This window comes from Gouania willdenowi, chromosome 18 (assembly GCF_900634775.1).
Source record: "Gouania willdenowi chromosome 18, fGouWil2.1, whole genome shotgun sequence".
NCBI lineage: Eukaryota > Metazoa > Chordata > Actinopteri > Blenniiformes > Gobiesocidae > Gouania > Gouania willdenowi.
In genome coordinates, this window is record NC_041061.1 from 12,890,787 (window position 1) to 12,912,161 (window position 21,375).

Consider the following 21,375-nt stretch of genomic DNA (forward strand, 5'->3'; position numbering starts at 1 on the left):
GAAAAGTGGTGGGAATGGTTTATAAGTGCCGAAAATGTCTTGAAAGGCATTGGAATTTGATGGACAAGTGGCAGAAATGAGAGTAATGTAGCAAAAATGCATGAAAAGGAGCAAAAATATGGTAAGAAAAAGTGATGAAAATAGGTCAAAATATGGCAAGTTTGGTGTAGTGGCAAAAAAGGGTAAAAATAAGCATAAATGGGCTCAAATTGTTTTGAAAATGTTCTTAGTTTCTTGAAGGCATCTTGGCGACCCCTTCCCGGTGTACCCATGGTTGAGAACCCCTGGTCTAACATAACAGAGGGACTTTATATGATTTTACTTAAAAACCACATGGAAAAGAGGGTCTTTGGTTTAGTAGCCTCAACCCTGGGTTCAGACTGGCTGAGAGTCTTAATCCTACCAAAGCCTGTAAGAGGAAAAGATAAGAAAAGACAGCATAAAACCAAATAAAGCTGCTTTGCACTTGGGGGGAGACAAAGTGGGCCTAATGTGCTGCGATAACAGGACTGAATCTGTCTGGGTGAATTCACATTTTCCTTATTCTGACCACACTAGTCAAAAAACTGTCAAAAAAAAAAAATAGTTGTTTTGAGTTCAGAAGTTGCACAAACACAGGACAACTTGAACAATTTTAGTCTAATACAACAAGGCATGCTTTCCAAAAACCTAAAGCCTGCTGTCAACTCAATAGCTCAAAACCTGCAAAGTACAGTGACCCACGGCTACTCATTAATTTGCAAACCAAAGAGACCAAGGTTCTCATCTTTCTTGTAATGACTTTGCCGGTATACTCCGTCTGGAACTTCCACTTATCACATGAAAGATAAGAAACTGCTGCGATGCATTACAAATGAGACGATAGCTGAACGGCTATCCAATTATGTGACATTGTTGCTGGCTATCAGTTCCAATCCAGTCTTTGTTTGGCTTGGCTTGGTATGGGATGATAATTGTGAGCTTCTGCTAATGTCTCTCTTCTCATTATGCTCTGTATCATTTGGCTGTGCTTTGGAATGCTAAAGTAAAATGGTACAAAAAAAAAAAAAATAACATTGAGCGACCAAATTTAGACGCATTCTGTGCAAGTGTTGCGTAAATGGAAAGATTGTATCTCATTGCTAATGAGCCAGACTTCATGCAACATTTTTGAGCGTATAATGTAATGTTCCATTCAGTGCTATTTTTAGTTTAGCTTGTTAGCTGAAAAGAGAAGAGACCATAACCTTTTTTTCATTACTCGTCTGGATTACCAAATATGTTCTGAATCTCTTGATGCCAAAAAAAAAAAAAAAACCCAAAACAATAATCAACTGAACACAATGTGAAGGGATCACAATATATTATCATTTTCACAACACATCAGCAATCAATAAAAAGACACACATTGAAAATTCAAAGCAGAAAAAACTAAAACAAAACACAATTATATACAGCAACACATAAAAAAAAAAAAAAAACAGCAGAAAATTCAAACGAGCCCACACAGAAACATGTGTTCCACATCTGCCACAGTTTACACCCAACACATTTCTCCCTCGGGCCTCAATTATCGATAAGACAATCAAATTGCTTTGGTTTTCAGTCAGGCATGCATATAGCTTTAATGTGCAACTAATCTCTTGTGTTCAAGACAACATCCTGCCACTACTTCCATTGAAAAATAAACGCACAGTAGGTGGTGCTCAGGTTTTTTTCTTTGGCGTTGAAGGTAAATTGCACTTGCTGCAACTGAAACGTTCTACCATGAAAACTGTACTTGGATATCTGATCTGAGCCAATACTAAATCCTAATTTAGCTTTCACAAGATAATGATGCTACTTCAGTTTTTCCATATATATATACAGTATATATAGGCATTGTGAGTAACTAAATCAGGCCACAGTAGCTAACACCAAGAGAACCTTTTATATTAAACTAACCTGCATAATAAATACTGAGACATGAATTTACAGAGCTTCTCATTTACATTTGGTGTTTTAAGTACGTAGTGTGAGTTGAGGTGAATCAAGAAAACAAAGGTAACATGAATTTGAAGTAAAACAAACAATAGCCTAATGGTGAGACGCTACATTAAGGCCCTGTTTACACAACAACATTTTGCTTCCAAAAAGTTCCACATTCACACGGCAACATTTGCATAACAATCTGTTTACACGAGACCGCAGGACGCGTCAAAACCATGTCGTAAACATGCCAGGCCAATAAATGGCGGTATGATTCTGCAATGAACCAAAATAAGCGCATTCCGCAGAGACACTTCCACCAAACACAAAGAGGAGTGTTCGTGTGCACTTACAGTATTTAACTGAGCTTCTTTTGATTTACTTCACCATCATTTGGATCAGCGGAGATATATTTCATTTCTGCACCAGATTCTGACCAGTCACAGTGCTGCACTACTCCTGAAAGCTATTTGACCGAACCCAAAGTTCTTAACATGGACTCTGGTTGGACTCGGCTCCGAAGCTGCGCGGTGAATGAATGGTCAGGTTTGGATAGATGACGCACAAATGTTTGCTGAGGAGGTGAATTGAGGCTGTCCTCCTGTACACAAATAAATTGTTTAAAAAAAAAAAAAAAAAAGCATAAATGACTATTTCTTGACTCGTTGTGTTGCTGTGTGTGTCACATATGTAGAAGCAGCTCTCTGAGCTGTGTGTTGCAGGGTTAAACCTCTACGTCGCGTGTAGCGTTTGTAGTGGTATACAGAACGCGTGGCTATTAAATAAAGCTGAGTTATTAAAGAAACTTGCCGACATGTGCACGCCTCGCACAGATGTGAATAGTGTGTCAGCAGCAATGGGTTCAGACTTAAAGAGAGATCGGCTTTCTTCGGGTTCGGGCCGTAATCTGACGGCTACATGCCCGTGACACAGGAAGTGTCTTTTCCGTGTTTCCACGGAGATGGAGAGGGTAGCGTTTTCAAAAACTTCCACTCTGGAGCCCATTTTTAAAAAGTTTCGGTTAACGTGTAAATGGACCACCAAAACGCAACAAAACTTTTACGTTTTCACTAGAAAACGTTTTCGTGTAAACGGGGCTTAAGTCGAGGAACAAGCACTTCACACAACATATTAACACTACAGTAAACATAGAGGCTGTTTGGTCGACATTTATTAGCCTTATCCAAAGCAGTAGTATTCATCAGACTCCACCCTGTGTTTCAAAGGAGATTTGCTGAAAGCGTCCCCCCCGATCACGGTTTGATCCACGAATGAGTCGAGGTCCGTGGGTGAGGGGTTTTCTGCTAACGTGTCCAGGTAGCTGCCCACGGAGAGACTGTCCAGGCCGTCGCTGTCTCCATCGTTCAGACTGTTGAAGCTGCCCCTCAGAGAGGCTCCGTCCTGGCTGTCGGACAGGCTGTACAGGCTGCCCGTCAGGCTGCCCTCCTGACTGGCCACGCCTTCTTTGTCTTCAATCACCCAGCGGATAGACTCGATGCCGTCGTTGATCGTCATGAGCTGTTGCATTAGTTTCACGTCAATGGCTCGCAGGTTGGCCTGTGGCAAGAAAAGGAAAACCTCCATTATGGACTGTTTTATCATTTAGGAGAAAACTTTCATTTACTAATAGCATCGTGATCATTCATTATTGCACATTTTACAACAGAAATCAGAGAATTAAAGCTAACTGCAAAATATCGCTACTCCTAAAATGACATCCGTAGTCTAAGTTAGTTTTGTCTTGTATGCAAGTTTAATGCAACATTGGTTTCATTTTATGCTTGAAAACAAGTGTAAAGGATCCATTGACACTTTTCATGATTAATTTAACTTGTGTTTAGTTAGATATTGAACGCTGAGGCTAATTATGCACTGAAGCAGTGGTTCTCCAACCCCCTTTTCCTATTTCTGAATCCAAGAACTGTACCTTATTTGTCCGACTACAACATTTTGATCGAAATATTAATAAAAAAATAACTATAGTGCACAACGATGGAATGAATGAGCAATAACACATTTTAAAGAATCTTGTTTTCTAAATAAGTGAAATTAAACGGTATTTTATGCCTCCTGAATAGATTTATTTCTTTAGTTTTTATCATTTTTGGTCATGAGACCTTGTATTTTAAGTTAATGTTCCATCATTATTACTATGATTATAATTTTTAATAAAAAACAAACATTAAAAAACCCCATATTTCTTAATGCTTTGATTAAGTACCGCCTGTAGTGCATTTGAAAAACACTGGTCAAAAGTGATAAAATAGTTTCGAATGCGACGCATTTTTTCTCGTGCCAACTTTGATTAAAAATGTTCCTTACATTTAGTAAAACAGACTTTATTATACAGTAAGTGGCCCATGCAAGTAGAACTATCAACAACAAAGGAGTAATAAAGGAGACATAACCTACTGTATGACAGAAATATTGACTTATGTGCGTGGAATATTTCGTTTTTTCAAAAAACTATTGTTAAAGGAAGTTATTTTTTTGCGAAAATACAATTACCTGTATTAAGTATTAAGATGAAATTATGCCATTTAGGGATAAATGCCATGAGGACTATCAGGGTTGTGTTTATATTTGGGCAAAAAAAAAAGCATAGCTAATGCTAGCGAATTAGCCAAACTGTACAATCAAGAACAAAATTAATTTAAAAAAATAAAACAAACTGGAGATTGTTTTTATTTTGAATCTTTATGCAGTAGGTTGAAGGCGCGGGTAAAACAATACAGGCAACATTAAGTAAAAAAAAAAAAAAGAAGAAGAAGAAGCTAAACGAGTAGCATGCTAATATCTGGCAAACTTTAGCCACAAACTTTGAGTTCTTCTCAGCAGCAGCAGCAGAAGAGAGGTCTCATTCTACTCGGTTATTATTCAAAACTGTGAGCATTCTTCTCGGGACATCTTAAAGTTGGCACACAGTGTCCTCTCTCGCTCTTTTTTTTTGCTTTTTTTGTTTAGACTATTCACCTTTGTTGAGTCATGTCTGTGCTGCGGCTGCCGGAAGGAGGAGGCGAGCTTTCATAACAGTTTTCATCCCAGATAATGAATGATGGGGCCTATTTTTCCACAGTGTAGCCATTGACTAAAAAACTCTGACATGACAAACAGAGCTATTGACTTCAGATAGAGGCAGACTGCCTTTAGGGGCCCATTGAAAGGGTTCCCCTGTGTGTCTACTACTGCTGCATGGCAAACACTCGGAATGAATGAAATATGGTGGGCAGCTGTCACATCCTGCAACCACCAAAATACATGAAAAAAAGCTTGGGGGGGGGGGGCACACAATGCAGAGTACAGTTAGTAGCAATAGCCTCACTTCCTGTGGCTCAGATTGGTTCTGTTGTGTTGGCTTCATTAGATTTACCTCGTTTTCCGCTGTTAGTCTGTAGATAATTAGCTTTAGCAAACAAAAATATTGCCGCTGCAGGCTTATGCACAGCAGACCTTTGCATTTTAAAACTAAGTAGTCTGATAGGATTACACTCTAAGCTGTGAAGACAGCTACGAAAACAAAAGGAAAGCGTCTATTCTGCAACGTTTCCACCATTGGACCATTGGTGGTGTCATTTAATGCAATTTTAAATAGCAGATTACAGGTTGAAATCTGCATTTGAAATTTAAAACACATGGGATTCTGCCAATAAAGCACTTGTGGTGGTCAAGTTGTGACAGTCACACAGAAGTCGGTCAGTCTGACCATCTGCTCAGCAATCCTAATACCTTCAGTCATCTCAGGGTGAGGGGTTGCTATGATCTATGGTAAGGTAAGGTCCAACACTAATGAGAACCTATAGTATCAGTGTAAAGCAGGAGAACCATCAGTTAAACCAGCGGTGTCACACTCATTTTAGTTCTGGGGCCAAACACGGACCAGTTTGATCTCAAGTGGGCCACGGAATATAAGGGGGGGGGGGGGAAGAACAATTTTAACATTCTTGTGCCCTAGTTTTCAATATAAATTCAATTCACTTCAAAAATTCTGGATTTTGTTACCATTTTATGTGTAATGTAGAGAGATTTTATGGCATCGTTCGTGAGAAGTTGCAAGATTTGTATTAAAATTGAAAGTTGTTTCCACAATTTGCAATGAAAAATGACTGCATTCATGCAAAAAAAAAACAAAGGAAAAATGCAAGCCCTTAAAAATATTGTAGAGTTTCATTAAATTGTCGAACTTGAGATATCTACAACTGGATTATTTGGTCATTTACACAATAATTCATGTTTACTATGTCATTTTTACTATATCATGTGGGCCGAATTGGATGCAAAAAAGGGCCGGATTTGGCCCCCGGGCTTTAACTTTGACACATGAGTTAAACCTTGTATGGGGTCTCGTATTTGCTTTGATATTCAAACAAAAAGTTGTTTAAAATGTACTTTTAATCAAAAGAGGTACAAACTTCAGGTATATTCATCCTTATAATGAATTAGCATAATACATCACTGTATTTACTTATAACCACGTATTTTAATATTTCTGATGTATGATAAATGACTGCTGCCAACAATATTTCATTGTATTGTTGTCAGTGCAATGATGATAAAGCTTATCTCTATCTATAACACCTTAATGTCTGCCTGAAGCTGTTGTTTACTAACTGTAACATTAAGTATAGATGTCTTCATTTAGATGCAGGACTGTCAACAAAAACAAAAAAGGTACTTAAATGCATCTAAGTAAATATCTGGTGCATAATGTTTTCAGGTATAAAATCTTAACTTTGCAAATTGGCGCATTAAAGAAAAAACATAAAAGCACGGATATGTTATTACTGTGTAATAATATCTGAATTATAACTCACCATTTCTTGTTTTAAAGTCAGCATTTTGCTCTCCAGTCGTTTCAGATCTGCAGATTTTGCCCAAAATTTACAGCTTCCCAAATGCGTCGCAGGCGCTTTATTGTCTCCATGTTTCCCTCCAGCCAAAGAGCGAAAAAGACTCTCAGGGACTTTTCTTCCCAACTTTGTCTCCAAGTCCTTCAAATCGGGAAGGATGCTGCTGTTTTCGTCCATCTCAGACGGTCTGACGCTTTTTTTTTTAAAAAAAATAAATAAAATGATGTCACCGCCACAGGACGAGCAGGAGAGACAGACGTATCCCCAAACTTTTACGCACGGAGCGAAGGCTGAATCCAGGAAGGAGGGGATTCCCCACGGGTGCCAAATGGGAACATTACCAGTAGACCGTGTCAGGCTGCTGTTCAACTGATCTGAAGCAGAAACACCACAGAGGGTCCACCTTGCGGATCACGCCACTGTCAGACTGGGAGTCTGCGCTGCAGGGACTAAACACTCCCATTACGCACCCACAGGTGAGGCTGCACCGGCTGTGACGTAACACTCACCAAACTATGCAGAATTACCAAATTAAAACGGTGAACTTGGATTAAAACTTTCACTCAAATAACAAATAATAAATAGTGATAGTGGCAGATGGTCGTTTATTTAAGTAACGGCAAAAAACAAACAACAAAACATGTGCTTGAAATTCACAAACCAACAGAACAGTGTCAACTTAAGGCATGTGGCCCAGATATGGCCTGCCATTACATTCAGTCTGGCCCTTCAATGATTTGACTATATAGAGAAAAAAAGACTGGTATAATCCAAAGTCTGTTATTTGTTTTTTAATAATTTATTCAGTTTTCATCTTCAAATTCAAAATTAAACAAATCTTTACTTGACCGTAACCTTATCTGAAGAGTAATGAATTCATGAGGCCGGATGATGTTGACAATGCACACATGCGTCTCAAATTATAAACTTTATTCATCTATTTTAAAATGAGATTTTATTTATTTATTATATTTATTTATTTATTTTGGAAACATTGACACGTTACCAAATGTTGAAATAAAAAATGATTATTATTTATAGAGGAAAATGCTAGGATTTTTCTGGTCTGAGCCACTTCAGATCTAGTTGCAGAGTGCGGTATTATAAAGAATATTATTGTAAATAAAGAATAAATAGACATTGTCAAGCTTTTAAATTGTATAGAAATTGGAACAATCTGTAGTACAGCAACACAATCTGTTGGAACAATGTTTTATACTTTGACTTTTATGTATTTTTAGTTTACCTTTTATTGTAAAAAAAAGAAAAAAAAAGAAAAGAATTATTTTTTTTTTGCCTTTCTTTAAAAAAAAACTTAAATCTGTTAAAGATAATTTAAAGCATTAGTTAAAGACTGGCTCAAAGCAGTAAAAGCTCAAATCTCATGAATGCAGTTCAGCTGTAATAGTTAAATTGAACTAGTGCACCCCCTTGTGGTCATTGTTAATAGCACGGGCACTAGTGGTAGCTACTAAAGGTTTGAAGCTAAACCTGCTAAAAGGCAAGCACAATGTATAATATAGTAGAAAATAAGAGTGAGTTTTTCACAACACGTGTCTTCAAGCAAAAATGGTCATTTCAAATAAGCATGAAAAATGCATACATAGGCATTTAATTGATCTCAGCGTCTCAAAAATGCTACAAGGAAACACTTGCTAGGTAAAGCTCAAACTGGCATCCATTACTTTGGGTGAAAGCCACTGAACTGGTTATATCTGCACTAATTAGAATTTAAAAAAAAAGCTCATGGGAATTTTAACATAAGCACATGAAGCTGCAAAAACTTGAATCTCATCGCTCTGTCATTGTAAAAGTAACACAAAAAAAAACAAGCACACTACAGGAAAGGCTTGGGTTCCATCTTTGACGCTACACAACCGATTGACTTTTCCCATCATCGTAGCGCTGGTACTGGTCTCCCAGTAAAGGCTGACGGCCGTCCGTCCTGTAAGAGCGGGCACGCACCGCACATGTGGTGGCGGCAAAAACGACTGCCACCACCACGAGGGCAGCAACGATTCCCATGGTGATCATTTCAGTGAGGGTAAATGGTTGAGCTGGAAAAGTGGAAACAGGAAGTTATAACCTTTGTTAATTAGAAATAATATGTAGATGTTGAAAAATTAAAGCTGCTGGAGACAGTGTTTTTTTTTTTTAATTTTTTTATCAGAGGAAGATGTAGTGTAAGTGTTATTTGCTTGAAAAAAAGATGCATTGTGGGATGTGGAGTCCTGTAAACGAATCCATAGAAGTGTTTATGCTAAAATAAACAGCAACTTTTTTGCAACATTTAGAAACAAACCACGTTTAAATAACGTATGTGAAATTTTTATTGTTATTTTTGACCAGATACACAGCAATATCTGATATTTTCTCTTAAAATATGCATATGTTAAATCTAAATATTAAATCTAAAAGTTATATGTAAATGTTAATGTTGAATCTATATGTTAAATATTAAATCTCACCGTTAACTCAAAAAGTTACCTGTAAATTGTTAAATATAAATCTAAAACTTAAATCTAAATTTAAAAGTTAAATCTATATCTAAAAGTTAAATCTAAACATTAAATCTAAATGTCACGGGTGAAACTAAATATTTAGCTAATGTGCAAAATTCACTGTTTACATTTAGCATTTAACATTTAGATTTAATTGTAACATTTAGATTTAACATTTAAACTGAACAATGACATTGTATTTTTACAACAGAAAAAAATCTCAAATTTCACAAATATTGCTGCAAATCTGGTCAAAAGTAACAAAAAAAATTCACATACATTTTTTTAAACGTGGTTTTGTTGCCAAATACAGTGAAAAGTTTATTTTATCACGTGCAACTTTACAATCGGCGCCCCATGAGTGTTTTTGCTTTGCTTTGTTTCGCTTCACACCATTTTGCTCTTGTTTTTTTTACCAGTATTCCCAGTGATATCAGGTCTGGATTCGGACCTTTACGTTTAAACCCCAAAATAAACATCTATAATTGTTTTGCCACAACTTTCAGTCGGTAAAAACACCAGAAATGTGTTGGGAAGGCACTTTGGGGGACAAACATATTAAATCACGGTAAGAATAAAGCAAAAACACTTGTATGCATCCGTCTACGACACATATATCAAACTCAAGGCCTGAGGGCCAAGTTTGGCTCGCCAGAGCATCTAGTCCGGCCCGCAGGAGGATTTTGTTCCAAGTAAAAATTACCGCAAAAACAGGACTTTTTGTAAACTACCATATAAACTGTTGATTAAATTGGATTTATTTTCTTCAGAAAATTTGTTGCAAAGTCCAGGAATTCCCAACAATTGCTTAACATTCAGGATTTTGTTTGAATTTGTGCTTTTTCTTCATTAAAAAAAACTGATTTTTGTGGTGTGGCCCACTTGAGGTCACACGAGGTAGTATGTGACCCTTGAACTAAAATGAGTTTGACACCCCTGGTCTACGGGGACTCTACATCACACAATGCAACTCGCACAACTTTTCCTACAATGTCAAAAAGAGAGTGTTTACAGTTAAAGCAAATGACCTTCCATTTGTTGACATACGAGGCCTACGCACTGTGTCTTTATCTGATTAAAAATCATCATCACCAGCAGCTTTGAATGTAATTAAAGTTTCTGCGTACCGGGCCAAACCACTTCGTAGGTGTACCCTAGGTTTTCAGGGGCACTCACAAACATCTCCGAGTTGGTCACTGGAGGCCAGAAGGGCACCATGTTGTATCGTCTGTTGTGACCAATCGGGGCGTTCTCTTCAGGGTAAACCGCTGTCTCTGTGCATACATTTTTACAATTAGATCACATTTAATTGGATAAAAACCACAGATTGTATTTCAATCAACCATAAAAAAAAAAGGTGGGTAATGTTCTCAAACACCTGGACCATGTCTCCGCAACCATTCGTCAAAAATGGCATCGGTGTACGTGTGCAGGAGGACAAAGATGGGGTCATTGGGGGAGAGGTGAGTCTGTCCACCTGTCCCATTCAGGAACAAGTGGGCCAGGTTGTGCAGGCTTCTCACCACAGGGTCATAGTTCCCCTGGGGGGCGCTGTAGCCTGCCATTAACAACATACCAAAGGTGTTAGAAAATACACAAAAACTACTTCACAGATGAAGAAGTACTGTTGTGAATCCGTGATTTTAAAACAGACGGAAAAAAAACACTGCTTTTCTGGTTTTTTTTCTATTTTTCTGTGATTCTATTCAGGTTTTAAGTCAGTAAAACAAAATAACCACACTGCTGTTTTGTTATTTTGATTTGGTTTTAAAACAGAATAACCCAAGAACGAAACAGTACACGGATTGTTGTGGACAATCACCTTCGACTGTGTTTCTGAAGCTTTCGGAGGAGGTGGAGTAGTAAGGCGGTGTGTCAAAGGTGTTAACCTGCAGACAGTCTGCTACATCCTGGGGCTCTGGGAGCCGCTGCACCATCGGTCTGTTGACGTTTCCTGCTGGGTTCCTTCTGATGGGAGAGCTCTCCGTGCCTTAAGGGTTCAAGGAGACACATGTTAAAAATCACATGCAGAAGTCACTCTATAACCTCACAGTTTGTCCAGTGCAGTAACCAACAATAGGCTCACTGTTACAGATGGTTCCCAGTGTGTCATAGTCCTCCACACTTTCACAGATGACCCTCCACTGGGAGAAGACAGAGTTGGCACTCAGCGAGTTCGTGTCAAAAGTGCTCTGCGCTCCCATCAGGTCGTCTGTGCAGATGTCACATGTGCTTCCGCCGATGGCAAAGTTCCAGTAGGGCAGAGCGAAAGATGGATCCTGCAGCATGTCCTGAAGGGGTTGGAGGATAGGAAGAGGAATGAAGACGAGGAAACGACACTTTAAAAATGTTGTCGTTTTTTGGTAGTAACAAAAAGTCTTGGGATGTCTTGGTTTTAAAGTGCGTCACGCGCCGCTACTTTTTTGATATAGTAAAAGCCATTTGACTAAAATGCAACTTAGTTTTAGTCAAAACATTAATAATAGTAATTATAATAATAATCTTTAAAACACTCCTCAAAACTCACCTGTTCAAACTTGCTTTTCCTTAACCTTTTCTTTTCTTTATTTATGTTTTTAAAGCGGCTTTGAGTGCCAAAAAAATTTGATGCATCATTATATTTATTTTTATTATTTTATCGTAACTATTTTTTATCATTATTAATATATTTATATTTATTTCTTCCTTCATTTTCTTTATTATATTTGTTTTATGTAAAACGGCTTTGAGTTCCAAAAAAACGCTCTATAAATTTGATGTATTGTTATTATTATGTTTATTCTATTAGAACTACTTTTATTTATATTTCTTTTTTTCTCTTTCTTTACAAGTGTCTTATGGAAAGTGACTTTGAGTCCCAAAAAAAGCACTATATACATATGATGCATTATTATTATTATTATTATTATTAGTCGTCATTGGGACTATTTCAGTTCTTGCATAGTTGAGTCAACTAAATGAAATTAAGAATTTACTGGACTAAATGTGTTACAGATATTGTCAACTAAAATACAAATTAGTTTATGCATTTAAAAAAAAATTAATTAGCATTTATTTACCTAATATGAGATGGTATTAATGTTTGTAAATACACAGACAACAAAAATGATTGGATTTTGTCTAATGTGAACATTAGTGAATTTTTTTTTATTAATTACCAAAAACATCAAGTATTTTGCTCTAGTTTTTGCTTATGTTTTTTAAAATTAGTCACTTAAAAAATGTGGACGACGAAAACCTCTGACAAAAACCTTTCAGTCTGAAAAACTATCAGTGATGCACACGTTACATCAGGTCGGTGAGTGAATGGTTATGGTATTCATTGAAATTAAATAGAAATGGAAAGTGGCTTCATAAAACCCTTCAGGATTAGCGTTTTTTAATGCAGTGTGTAAAATGTTGATATGATGGCTATAATTTGGAATGTGTGGATGGATCAGTATAAAAATAGACATTGTGACACTGAATAAAAGTGTGAAACTCATCCCAGAAGATAGAAATTCAGCCTCAAATATCATGAGCAGAGAAACAACCCTGGGGTAAAGCAAAGGTGCACAAACAAGATTAGTGGTTTAAAAAAACCGAACAAAAATTATACAGCGTTAAGGTAAAAGCTAATACGATTCAGATAGTTTGTTAGGACTGTTTAAGAAACTATCAAACAACCTGAAAATCCCACATTTGTAAAAAAAAATTCGCAGATGAAGTCGAACCGCGTCACTCCAGAAACTGCCTTGATGAGCTCTTTGATTTTAAACTGGTGAAGAGACTCTGAGATGCTTTTTAGTCATGCTGGTTGATCCATTTTCTCCTGATTACAAGCAGAAAACCAAACGCTTCCCTTTACGCTTCCAACTGTGCGTGAGCCACAGAGGGAATAAGAGTTCTTCGGTGTTAAACCACTAATCACATGGATGGAGTCCAGCAAGTTATTTACAAGCCACTGAATAACACGCCCGTTCATGACACTGGAAGGATATGCTAAGTGTTCATTCAGGGTTTGGATGATTTGTGAAATGTCAACTCGCTTTCTATCACTGAAGCTGTTTTGAGTGGCTATACATCATATTGGTATTCAATGGATGGCACGCTGATCAATCAAGTATCAGCCATAGAAAAACGTTTCACTTTTTTCACGCTTGGTGGCTTTTAGGCATAACATTGCACTAAAAATTCTGATTTCCTACCAATAGAGCAACAAAACAAGCATTATTTTAAAAGATAATTTTACACACCATTATGTTTATTGTTTTCTGTCAATACCAGTTGCTTTATCGATCAAAAATTGTAACAGTGTAATTTATTGTTGACTGGAAGTTGCATTGCTGCGTTTGTCCCCTCTTTGTTGGAACGTAAGGGTGGGACAAAAATAACACCATGAAATGCACTGTAGTTTAGGAAAGTTACTTTTTTTTTTGGTAAACAATCCATGTTCTTTCTCAAAAAGTAAAGAAATACTTACATTTTTAATCACTTCATATATGTTAAGGTTTCATTATTCAGACAACTGTTAGTTAGGAAATCCACTTCTCTTCACATGTTTCGACTGACAACTGCCAGTCTTCATCAGAGGTGTCTGCTGATCGCTTTGATGTTTCCTTTGAAATTTCCTTATCTTTAATGAAAGTTAACATATTATTCAAAAAAAATGACAAAACATAATCTTGCTGGAATTATTACGCGGAAGTCAAAGAAACTTCAAAGGAAACTTCAAAGGAAAGACAAAGTGATCAGCGGATGCCTGGCAGCTGTTAGTCAAAACATGTCAGGAGATTAAAGTCATGGATTTCCAAAGGAATAGTTGTCTGAATAAATAAAACCTTAACATATTATTCAAGAGGAAGACAAAAAGAATCTTGCTGGAATTTCCATTACTTCTAATGTCTCTTCTTTGATTGTTTGGTTTTTTAAATTATTATTTTTGTTTCATTCATTTATTCACATTATTATTTTAACATGATTCTCAACAGGAGAGAATGTGATGTTACAAGACTAAATTATCCTTAATGTGACACATGAAACAATAAACAACCTTTGAATCAAAAAAAGAAGAAGATTGTTGCGTGCTTTACATGTTGATGTAATTAGAGACGGGTCTGAGTACATGGCCGTCTTATTTTTGTCCTACGTTACATTTGCCCTATGCTACTTTTATAACATGTTACTTTGGCACCAGGCAGCTCTACCCAACTCAACAACCAATAACAGGAGCTGTGGAATATCAGGAATATGTGATGCTTAGAATGGTTTCACGGTTGTTAAAGCTGCATTCACCTGCATGTCTCTCTCCAGCTGCAGCAGGTGGTACCGGTGCCAGGTGACGAACCCTGGCCCTTCATGTGAGAAGTCCACTCCTCCAAAGCTGGCCTGTCCTGCACCCAGGAACGTCTTGCTGACGGAGTAATAGTGAGTCCACACAAAGTAATTGTAGATGGTGATGTTCTCGAACTGCGTCGTGTTGCCATCGGGCCCGAACACGCTGGAATAGTGACGGGTCGCGATCACCACGTCTGGGTGCACCGTGCGCTTGGCCTGGTCCAACGCACTCACAAACGCACGCTTCTCCTCTGAGCTGAGCTGCATCACGTTTCTCCTTACTTTGGGATTAAAGGAAAGAGAGGAATTGGATTGACCCAATTAGCCAGATGTTAGAAGGAAAAAGTAAAGAAACCACATCAGACTGACATCGTCTTAAGCTCTTAACCCTCCTTTTATCCTTGGGGTCAATTTGACCCCATTCAATGTTTATCAAAAAATAATAATTGACTTTTTCTTTTGCTTCATATTTCATGACTTTTCCTAATTTGATGGGTATTATTGATTAAACATACAATTATCATGATGATACTTTTTCAATGTGCTAAATACATGTTGCACGCATTGGGTCAATATGACCCCAAGCTGTTTAAGCTGTGTAAAAGATTTGAATGAAAGATTTTCAAGATACACTATCTCTATAACTGAAAGTTTGACCTGATGGTGGCGCTGCAGGAAAGGTCAAATCATCACCACAACCAATAGGGTTCTGGAGTCAAATATTCCCTTGGGGTCAGATTGACCCCAGTGGTAAAATGTGTTGGTAATATTTGATGATAATAGGAGGGTTAAATTACAGTTTCTGACTCTCTGGGCATTTTCAACTTCAACCAATGTTTCTGAATAAATAGAACAGAAATACTAAGGTTGTCCCGATACAAATATTGATATCGGAAATTGGTCCGATATCAGTGTCTTCTCATTTTTTTTGCCAATTGTAAAATATTCTTATGTTTAAGGTTAAAATGTGGTCAGTTTTTACACACAAAAGTATGATTTGTGCTAACATCGTATCGATATCGGTATATTGGGCAATAACCAAGGCTGGATATCAGTTTCGTATCCGAAGTGAAAAAGTTGCATCGCGACACCCCTGTGAAATACAAGCTTATGGAGAACATTGTATTTATGCAGAAAATGCTGTACGTATTCTTATTCATATTTCAAGCCTTTATTTCAATTACATAATGGGAATTAATTAAAAAATAACATTTAACCATCATCATTTTTTATCTGATTTTCTTACTAATTGCTTTTTGTACATTTAAATCCAATAAATAAAGACAAGTGTATAGATGAATAAAATCTTAGTGTCTCTTACCGACAGAAACCTGCTGGTCACAGTTGTCTCCGGTCCATCCGTGCTTGCATCGGCCGCAGTTAAAGCCGCTGAAGTTGCCGTTACACTGACAGGCTCGGCTGAAGAATCGCACCGGCCACCTTTCACGATCGTCCCGACCGTCGTGCGGATACTGAGGTCCGTGGGGCCGCGCGTCAACCGCGATGGCCACACACTGGCCGCGGCCCGAGCTTGCACCGCAGGGATCGTCGTCCAGGCCTGAAGGTGACGGACAGCACTGTCCGGTCCGCAGCACCTCCGCCGTTACGCACTGTCTGGGAAACTGGGCGCGCACGGACACCGCGCACAGGAGCACCAAAATACAGCGCCACATGGCTCCAACTTTTACGCACGGGTGAGGATGACTTTAGAGTTGATTAATATAAATGTGATTACAATTTTAAGTGTTATACCAGCAGTTAATGTGCATTACTTCTTCTACGTGTGAGAAAATGGTCAAACACCCCCTTCCATCCACCCTCACAGGCCTCAGCTTCAACCGCCCCAAAAACCACTGAAGCGTCCACCATAAATACCGGATTAGCGCATGACTACCCGGCTTTTCTGACTCCCGCGTGATTCCATCACATAACATTAGGTTTCCTTTTGGGGTGGAGGGTCAGAGTTTTGGAATTCTTCTCTCAGGCCACAACATGAATTGCTGCTTTCTGCTTCAGTGAAAGAGCATCCAAAGACCCCATGATAAGCGCACACTTTATCTGTATGTGTGCGCATGCCTTCTGTGCACATTCATGACCCTGATATCCAAGAAAAAAACCCACCTTTGGTTATTCATAGAAATCTCACAAAGATAATGTGTTAAACTTAAGGTCCGCAGGCCAAATCTGGCCAACGACATCAAATAATTCGGTCTGCGCTTTGGTTTTGTACTACTTCAAAATACAGCAAAAATATACATAAATAGTTTAAGTCTCAAAATCTAACTGAAAGTTTTTCTTATTCAGGAATTAAGTTGTTCACTTGTGAATGCAATACTAAACTGAACATTATTTACTATAGACACAACTTAGATTTTTCTAGTTTTGTCCAATTAAATATAAACAACGCCGAATGTTTAGTTTAAATAAGTTTGACTCTGTAGTGTTTCATAAAATCTATAGAGGACCAACTCTGCCATAAATAGAAATAAATAAATACATAAAGAGTTAAAAAAAAAAAAAAAAAAAAAAAATAAATACTTGGAGATATTTGCCAAAATAAACAATTGCATAAATCACTTAATACCTACATATATGCCATAAATGCAATATATTCATTTATTTTGAATTATATGGTCCTCCATAAAAATCCAACCTTGAAATGAATTGATTCGTATGTTTCTTGTGAGCACAGTTCTGGCCATGTGACCTCCCCTCACTTAGGCCAAAACCTGCTTTGATTGTTGGAAGCATTATCCAAACACACACATACTGTATGATGTTTATTAAAAAAATACATTTTCATACATTTAGGACTCAAATTAACCCAAGATGGATGGTTTTCAATTGTAGGATGAGGAACCAAGTAAAGACTTACACCGTTGGATGTAAATCTTCTTTAAAAAAAATACTGAGGCCTCGAGGGAATCAAACTTTAAAACTTGTACCCTGTGGCAAAATTGTAATTTTGATACAATTGTGCAACACTGTGTGGATTTTTTACTTGAATATTTAAAATAATACAGTACAGTGTTTATATTGGCATCATGTAAGAAGTCATTGACATTGGACATTTATATTTGGATGAATGAATAGTAGTTTTATTTTCTTTCTTGTAAATCATTTTCCATTGACAGTAAAAATTATGTCATGGTTTGGGGAAAAAGGAATAAAAGTTGGCTTATTTACATGGCTTGTCTTGTTAAATGGCCAAATTCAATTTTACTTTCTGTCTTGAGATCTCATCTTTCCCTCCAGCATCTGCACCATTTCTTTACCGTTATACAATAGAGGGAAAACCAAAGCCTGTGATTGGACTCAATGACATGTTTACGACAGAGCAATACTGCTAATGGCATGACAAAATGACCATTTTCCCACAATGACAACCCTATGGTCAGTCAGGCTAAGATGAGTGAGGTCCCTTCAATCCGAACTATAGCATGTATTAGAAAGAGGGCAGTAGATTGATCTTAATAAAAGCTCAGACATGTTCTAACTATTTACAATACTCATTTATATTAAAAATACATACAAATACATATTGAAATACTAGTAAAACAAGTACATCCACATTATATATGCACGTCTGAGTCTCTCATTGCCATGTTTCAGATGTTGTTAACATTTTCACCAGAGGGACCCCCCCCCCACACACACACACTCTAAACTTGTAAGGTTTTGATTTTAGAAACCTTAAGTGCACAGAGGCAAACGTGCATGTTCAACATTTCACTTAAGAGCATAAAAGATCCAAAGGTCTGACTTTACCTGCCAAAAGTATCATGTTGTACCCCTTTGGAGGGTCCCAAACAATATATATATATATATATGATGAGTTCACATTGTTGCACATTTGGAAAAGGAGAAAAACTTAAGATGATAATATGTTCTTGAGTTACATTGGGCAAATTTACAAAACTATTCAATTATTCTTATATGTGCATACATGCATGAATGAATTATAAAGGTGAGCCTCAAATAAGTCACTACATAAGAGTTAGATTCAATATCTATTGCATATGCATCAAACCCGAGGTCTGGGGGTCAAATCCAACCCTTTAGCCCATCAAATTTGGGCCGCAGGAGAAAATTAAAAAGACAGAAAAAGCATAAATATTTGTCCAAATTACCAAATAATTTAGTTGTAGATACATAAATCAGCTCAGATTTCTCAGATATTAGAATACACAAATTAAATGAAACTCCTTTTAAATGTGAAATTGTTAAAATAATCACATTTTCCTAAAATTATGTCACAATTTCCACAAATTAAATTAAAAAAATGGTCACAAAATCAATGAAATGTAAAAGAGAAATTCATGCAGAGACTGATGTCTGTCACTTTTGGCTTGGATATTGTTGGTGCCTTACATAACGGCACTTTATGTACGATTTATACGTCGTGAAAAGTACAAACTATGGGACATTAATGTTGAAATTGTGCATTTTCCCGTCTAAAATTTGTGGCCCACTTGAGGTCAAAGTACTTTGTATTTGGCCCCTGAACTAAAATAAGTTTGACACCCCTCATCTATTGGTTGAGTACCTAAAAGAACTTGTATACAGGTTTTTAGAAGATATTTAATCAAAAACTGGAAATAACCAGACCAGGCAATCAAGTGCAGTGTTGCCAGATGAAGAATCTGTCTCCATGACAACATGGTTAACCTGCTATTTTAACTGTTGAGTGAAATTGAGATGAAAACCATTGCAAAGTTGGAAAAAAGCCTCTCCGCCTTATTCAAGTTGGAGACTTCACATTTTCATGATAATAGTTACCTCGAAATGTCATTTTTCTTTACACAATACATGTTAAAAATATATTTTTGACCTCCAATTGGACAGCCATTCCAAGCCTTGGAGTAAAAGTTCTAGAAGACCTTTAAAACATACATAAAGACTTATTAAATTGATGTTTTGATTGTTCTAAGTTATTTGATTCTGCTAAACTACAACTTTAGAAAAGAAGGGGGAATACTAGAACCTGTCCAGTGCGACTCCCTCCACCGACAGGCAAAGATTCTTAACTGAGTCACATGCGGTTCACGTTGGCTACTATAATACCGGCTGCGATGTTTCGTTTCATAATTGGGCCAGGATCGAGAGGATTACAGAAAGCTCGCGCTAAGCTCATTCTCATGTAGTAAAAATTGAAAATACAGTCACATTCCTGATGTATTCCTGAAAATCCTCTGCTATCAGATCACTTTTTAATATCTTTTAACACAGCACACACAGCACAGAGACTGCTTTAGTTAAAGTAACTAATGATCTACTCTGGGCTTCAGATGAAGGACAACTCTCAGTGCTGGTTTTATTAGATCTTAGTGCAGCTTTTGACACTATAGATCACTATATTCTACTAGAGAGATTAGAGAAATTACTTGGAATCACAGGGACTGCCCTAAACTGGTTTAAGTCCTACCTATCTGATAGGTACCAGTTTGTACACGTGAATAATAAGTCTTCTGTGTACACTAAAGTAAGCTACGGGGTTCCTCAGGGCTCTGTGCTAGGTCCAATCCTCTTCTGTATCTATATGATCCCCCTTGGTAATGTTATGAGAAAATACTCTGTTAACTTTCACTGCTATGCTGATGATACCCAACTGTATGTATCAATGAAGCCAGGTGAGACAAATCAGCTATCTAAACTTGAGGCCTGTCTAAAGGACATTAGGGCCTGGATGGACCAAAATTTTCTTCTTCTTAACTCAGACAAGACTGAGGTCATTGTACTGGGCCCACGACACCTTAGAGAAACCTAGGCTAGCCTAAGTGCCCTAGATGGCATTACTCTGGCACGAAGCACAACTGTTAAAAACCTTGGGGTTCTATTTGATCAGGATTTATCCTTCAACTCTCACATTAAACAAACTTCAAGAACTGCCTTCTTTCATCTCCGTAACATTGCTAAAATCAGATCTATCCTGTCTCAGGGCGACACCGAAAAGCTAGTCCATGCTTTTGTTACCTCTAGACTGGATTATTGTAATTCTCTTTTAGCAGGCTGCCCGAGCAAGTCGCTTAAGACACTTCAGCTGGTTCAAAATGCTGCAGCACGTGTACTGACTAAAACTAGGAGAAGAGATCACATTACTCCTGTATTAGCCTCTCTGCATTGGCTTCCCATAAAATATAGAATAGAATTCAAGATTCTTCTTCTCACTTATAAAGCCCTAAATGGACAGGCACCAGTCTATCTCAAGGAGCTTGTAGTGCCATACAATCCCCCCAGAACACTACGCTCTCAAAATGCTGGACTACTCGTTGTTCCATTCATCTCTAAAAGTAGTATAGGAGGAAGAGCTTTCAGTTATCAGGCCCCACTTCTCTGGAACCATCTACCAACCACGGTTTGGGGGGCAGACACCCTCTCTACCTTTAAGGTTAGGCTCAAAACATTCCTCTGTGGTAAAGCTTTTAGTTAGGAACCAGCTCATAGCTCATAGTTAAGATGCAATAGGCATAGACTGCCGGTGGGGGGGTCTGGCATGCTCGGTTGGAGAGAGGTTGGAGAGGGCGTTAAGAGTGAGGTCATTTAGGTTATAGAGGGACCGGAGAGGGTCCCATTACTCTCTCAAACAGTCCCTCTATGTCTGCTTCTTCCCTTGTGTGGCTGCTCCTGTGCTCCTTCTGGCTTTTGTCTTGCAGGTCCGTGGGATCCTTAGTGTGAAGTTACAGAGTCTCAACAACTCTGTCTCCACCCTCTCCTCTGCACACACCCAACACAGCATAACGTGGATGGCTGTTCATCATAGGAAT

The 21,375-nt window shown here is 37.7% G+C and overlaps 2 protein-coding genes across 2 annotated transcripts; both read right to left on the minus strand.

Moving 5' to 3' along the window:
- Positions 1-1,448: 1,448 nt before the first annotated feature.
- On the minus strand, positions 1,449-7,250 carry lurap1l (leucine rich adaptor protein 1 like). Its single transcript, XM_028475155.1, has 2 exons — positions 6,759-7,250; positions 1,449-3,504 (listed from the first exon to the last, which is right to left on the minus strand). Exons 1-2 carry the CDS (start codon positions 6,969-6,971, stop codon positions 3,127-3,129), a joined length of 591 nt encoding a protein of 196 aa, XP_028330956.1. The 5' UTR covers positions 6,972-7,250; the 3' UTR covers positions 1,449-3,126.
- Positions 7,251-8,663: 1,413 nt separating this feature from the next.
- On the minus strand, positions 8,664-16,284 carry tyrp1a (tyrosinase-related protein 1a). Its single transcript, XM_028475154.1, has 7 exons — positions 15,933-16,284; positions 14,570-14,892; positions 11,382-11,586; positions 11,118-11,285; positions 10,674-10,853; positions 10,423-10,569; positions 8,664-8,851 (listed from the first exon to the last, which is right to left on the minus strand). Exons 1-7 carry the CDS (start codon positions 16,282-16,284, stop codon positions 8,664-8,666), a joined length of 1,563 nt encoding a protein of 520 aa, XP_028330955.1.
- Positions 16,285-21,375: the final 5,091 nt, after the last annotated feature.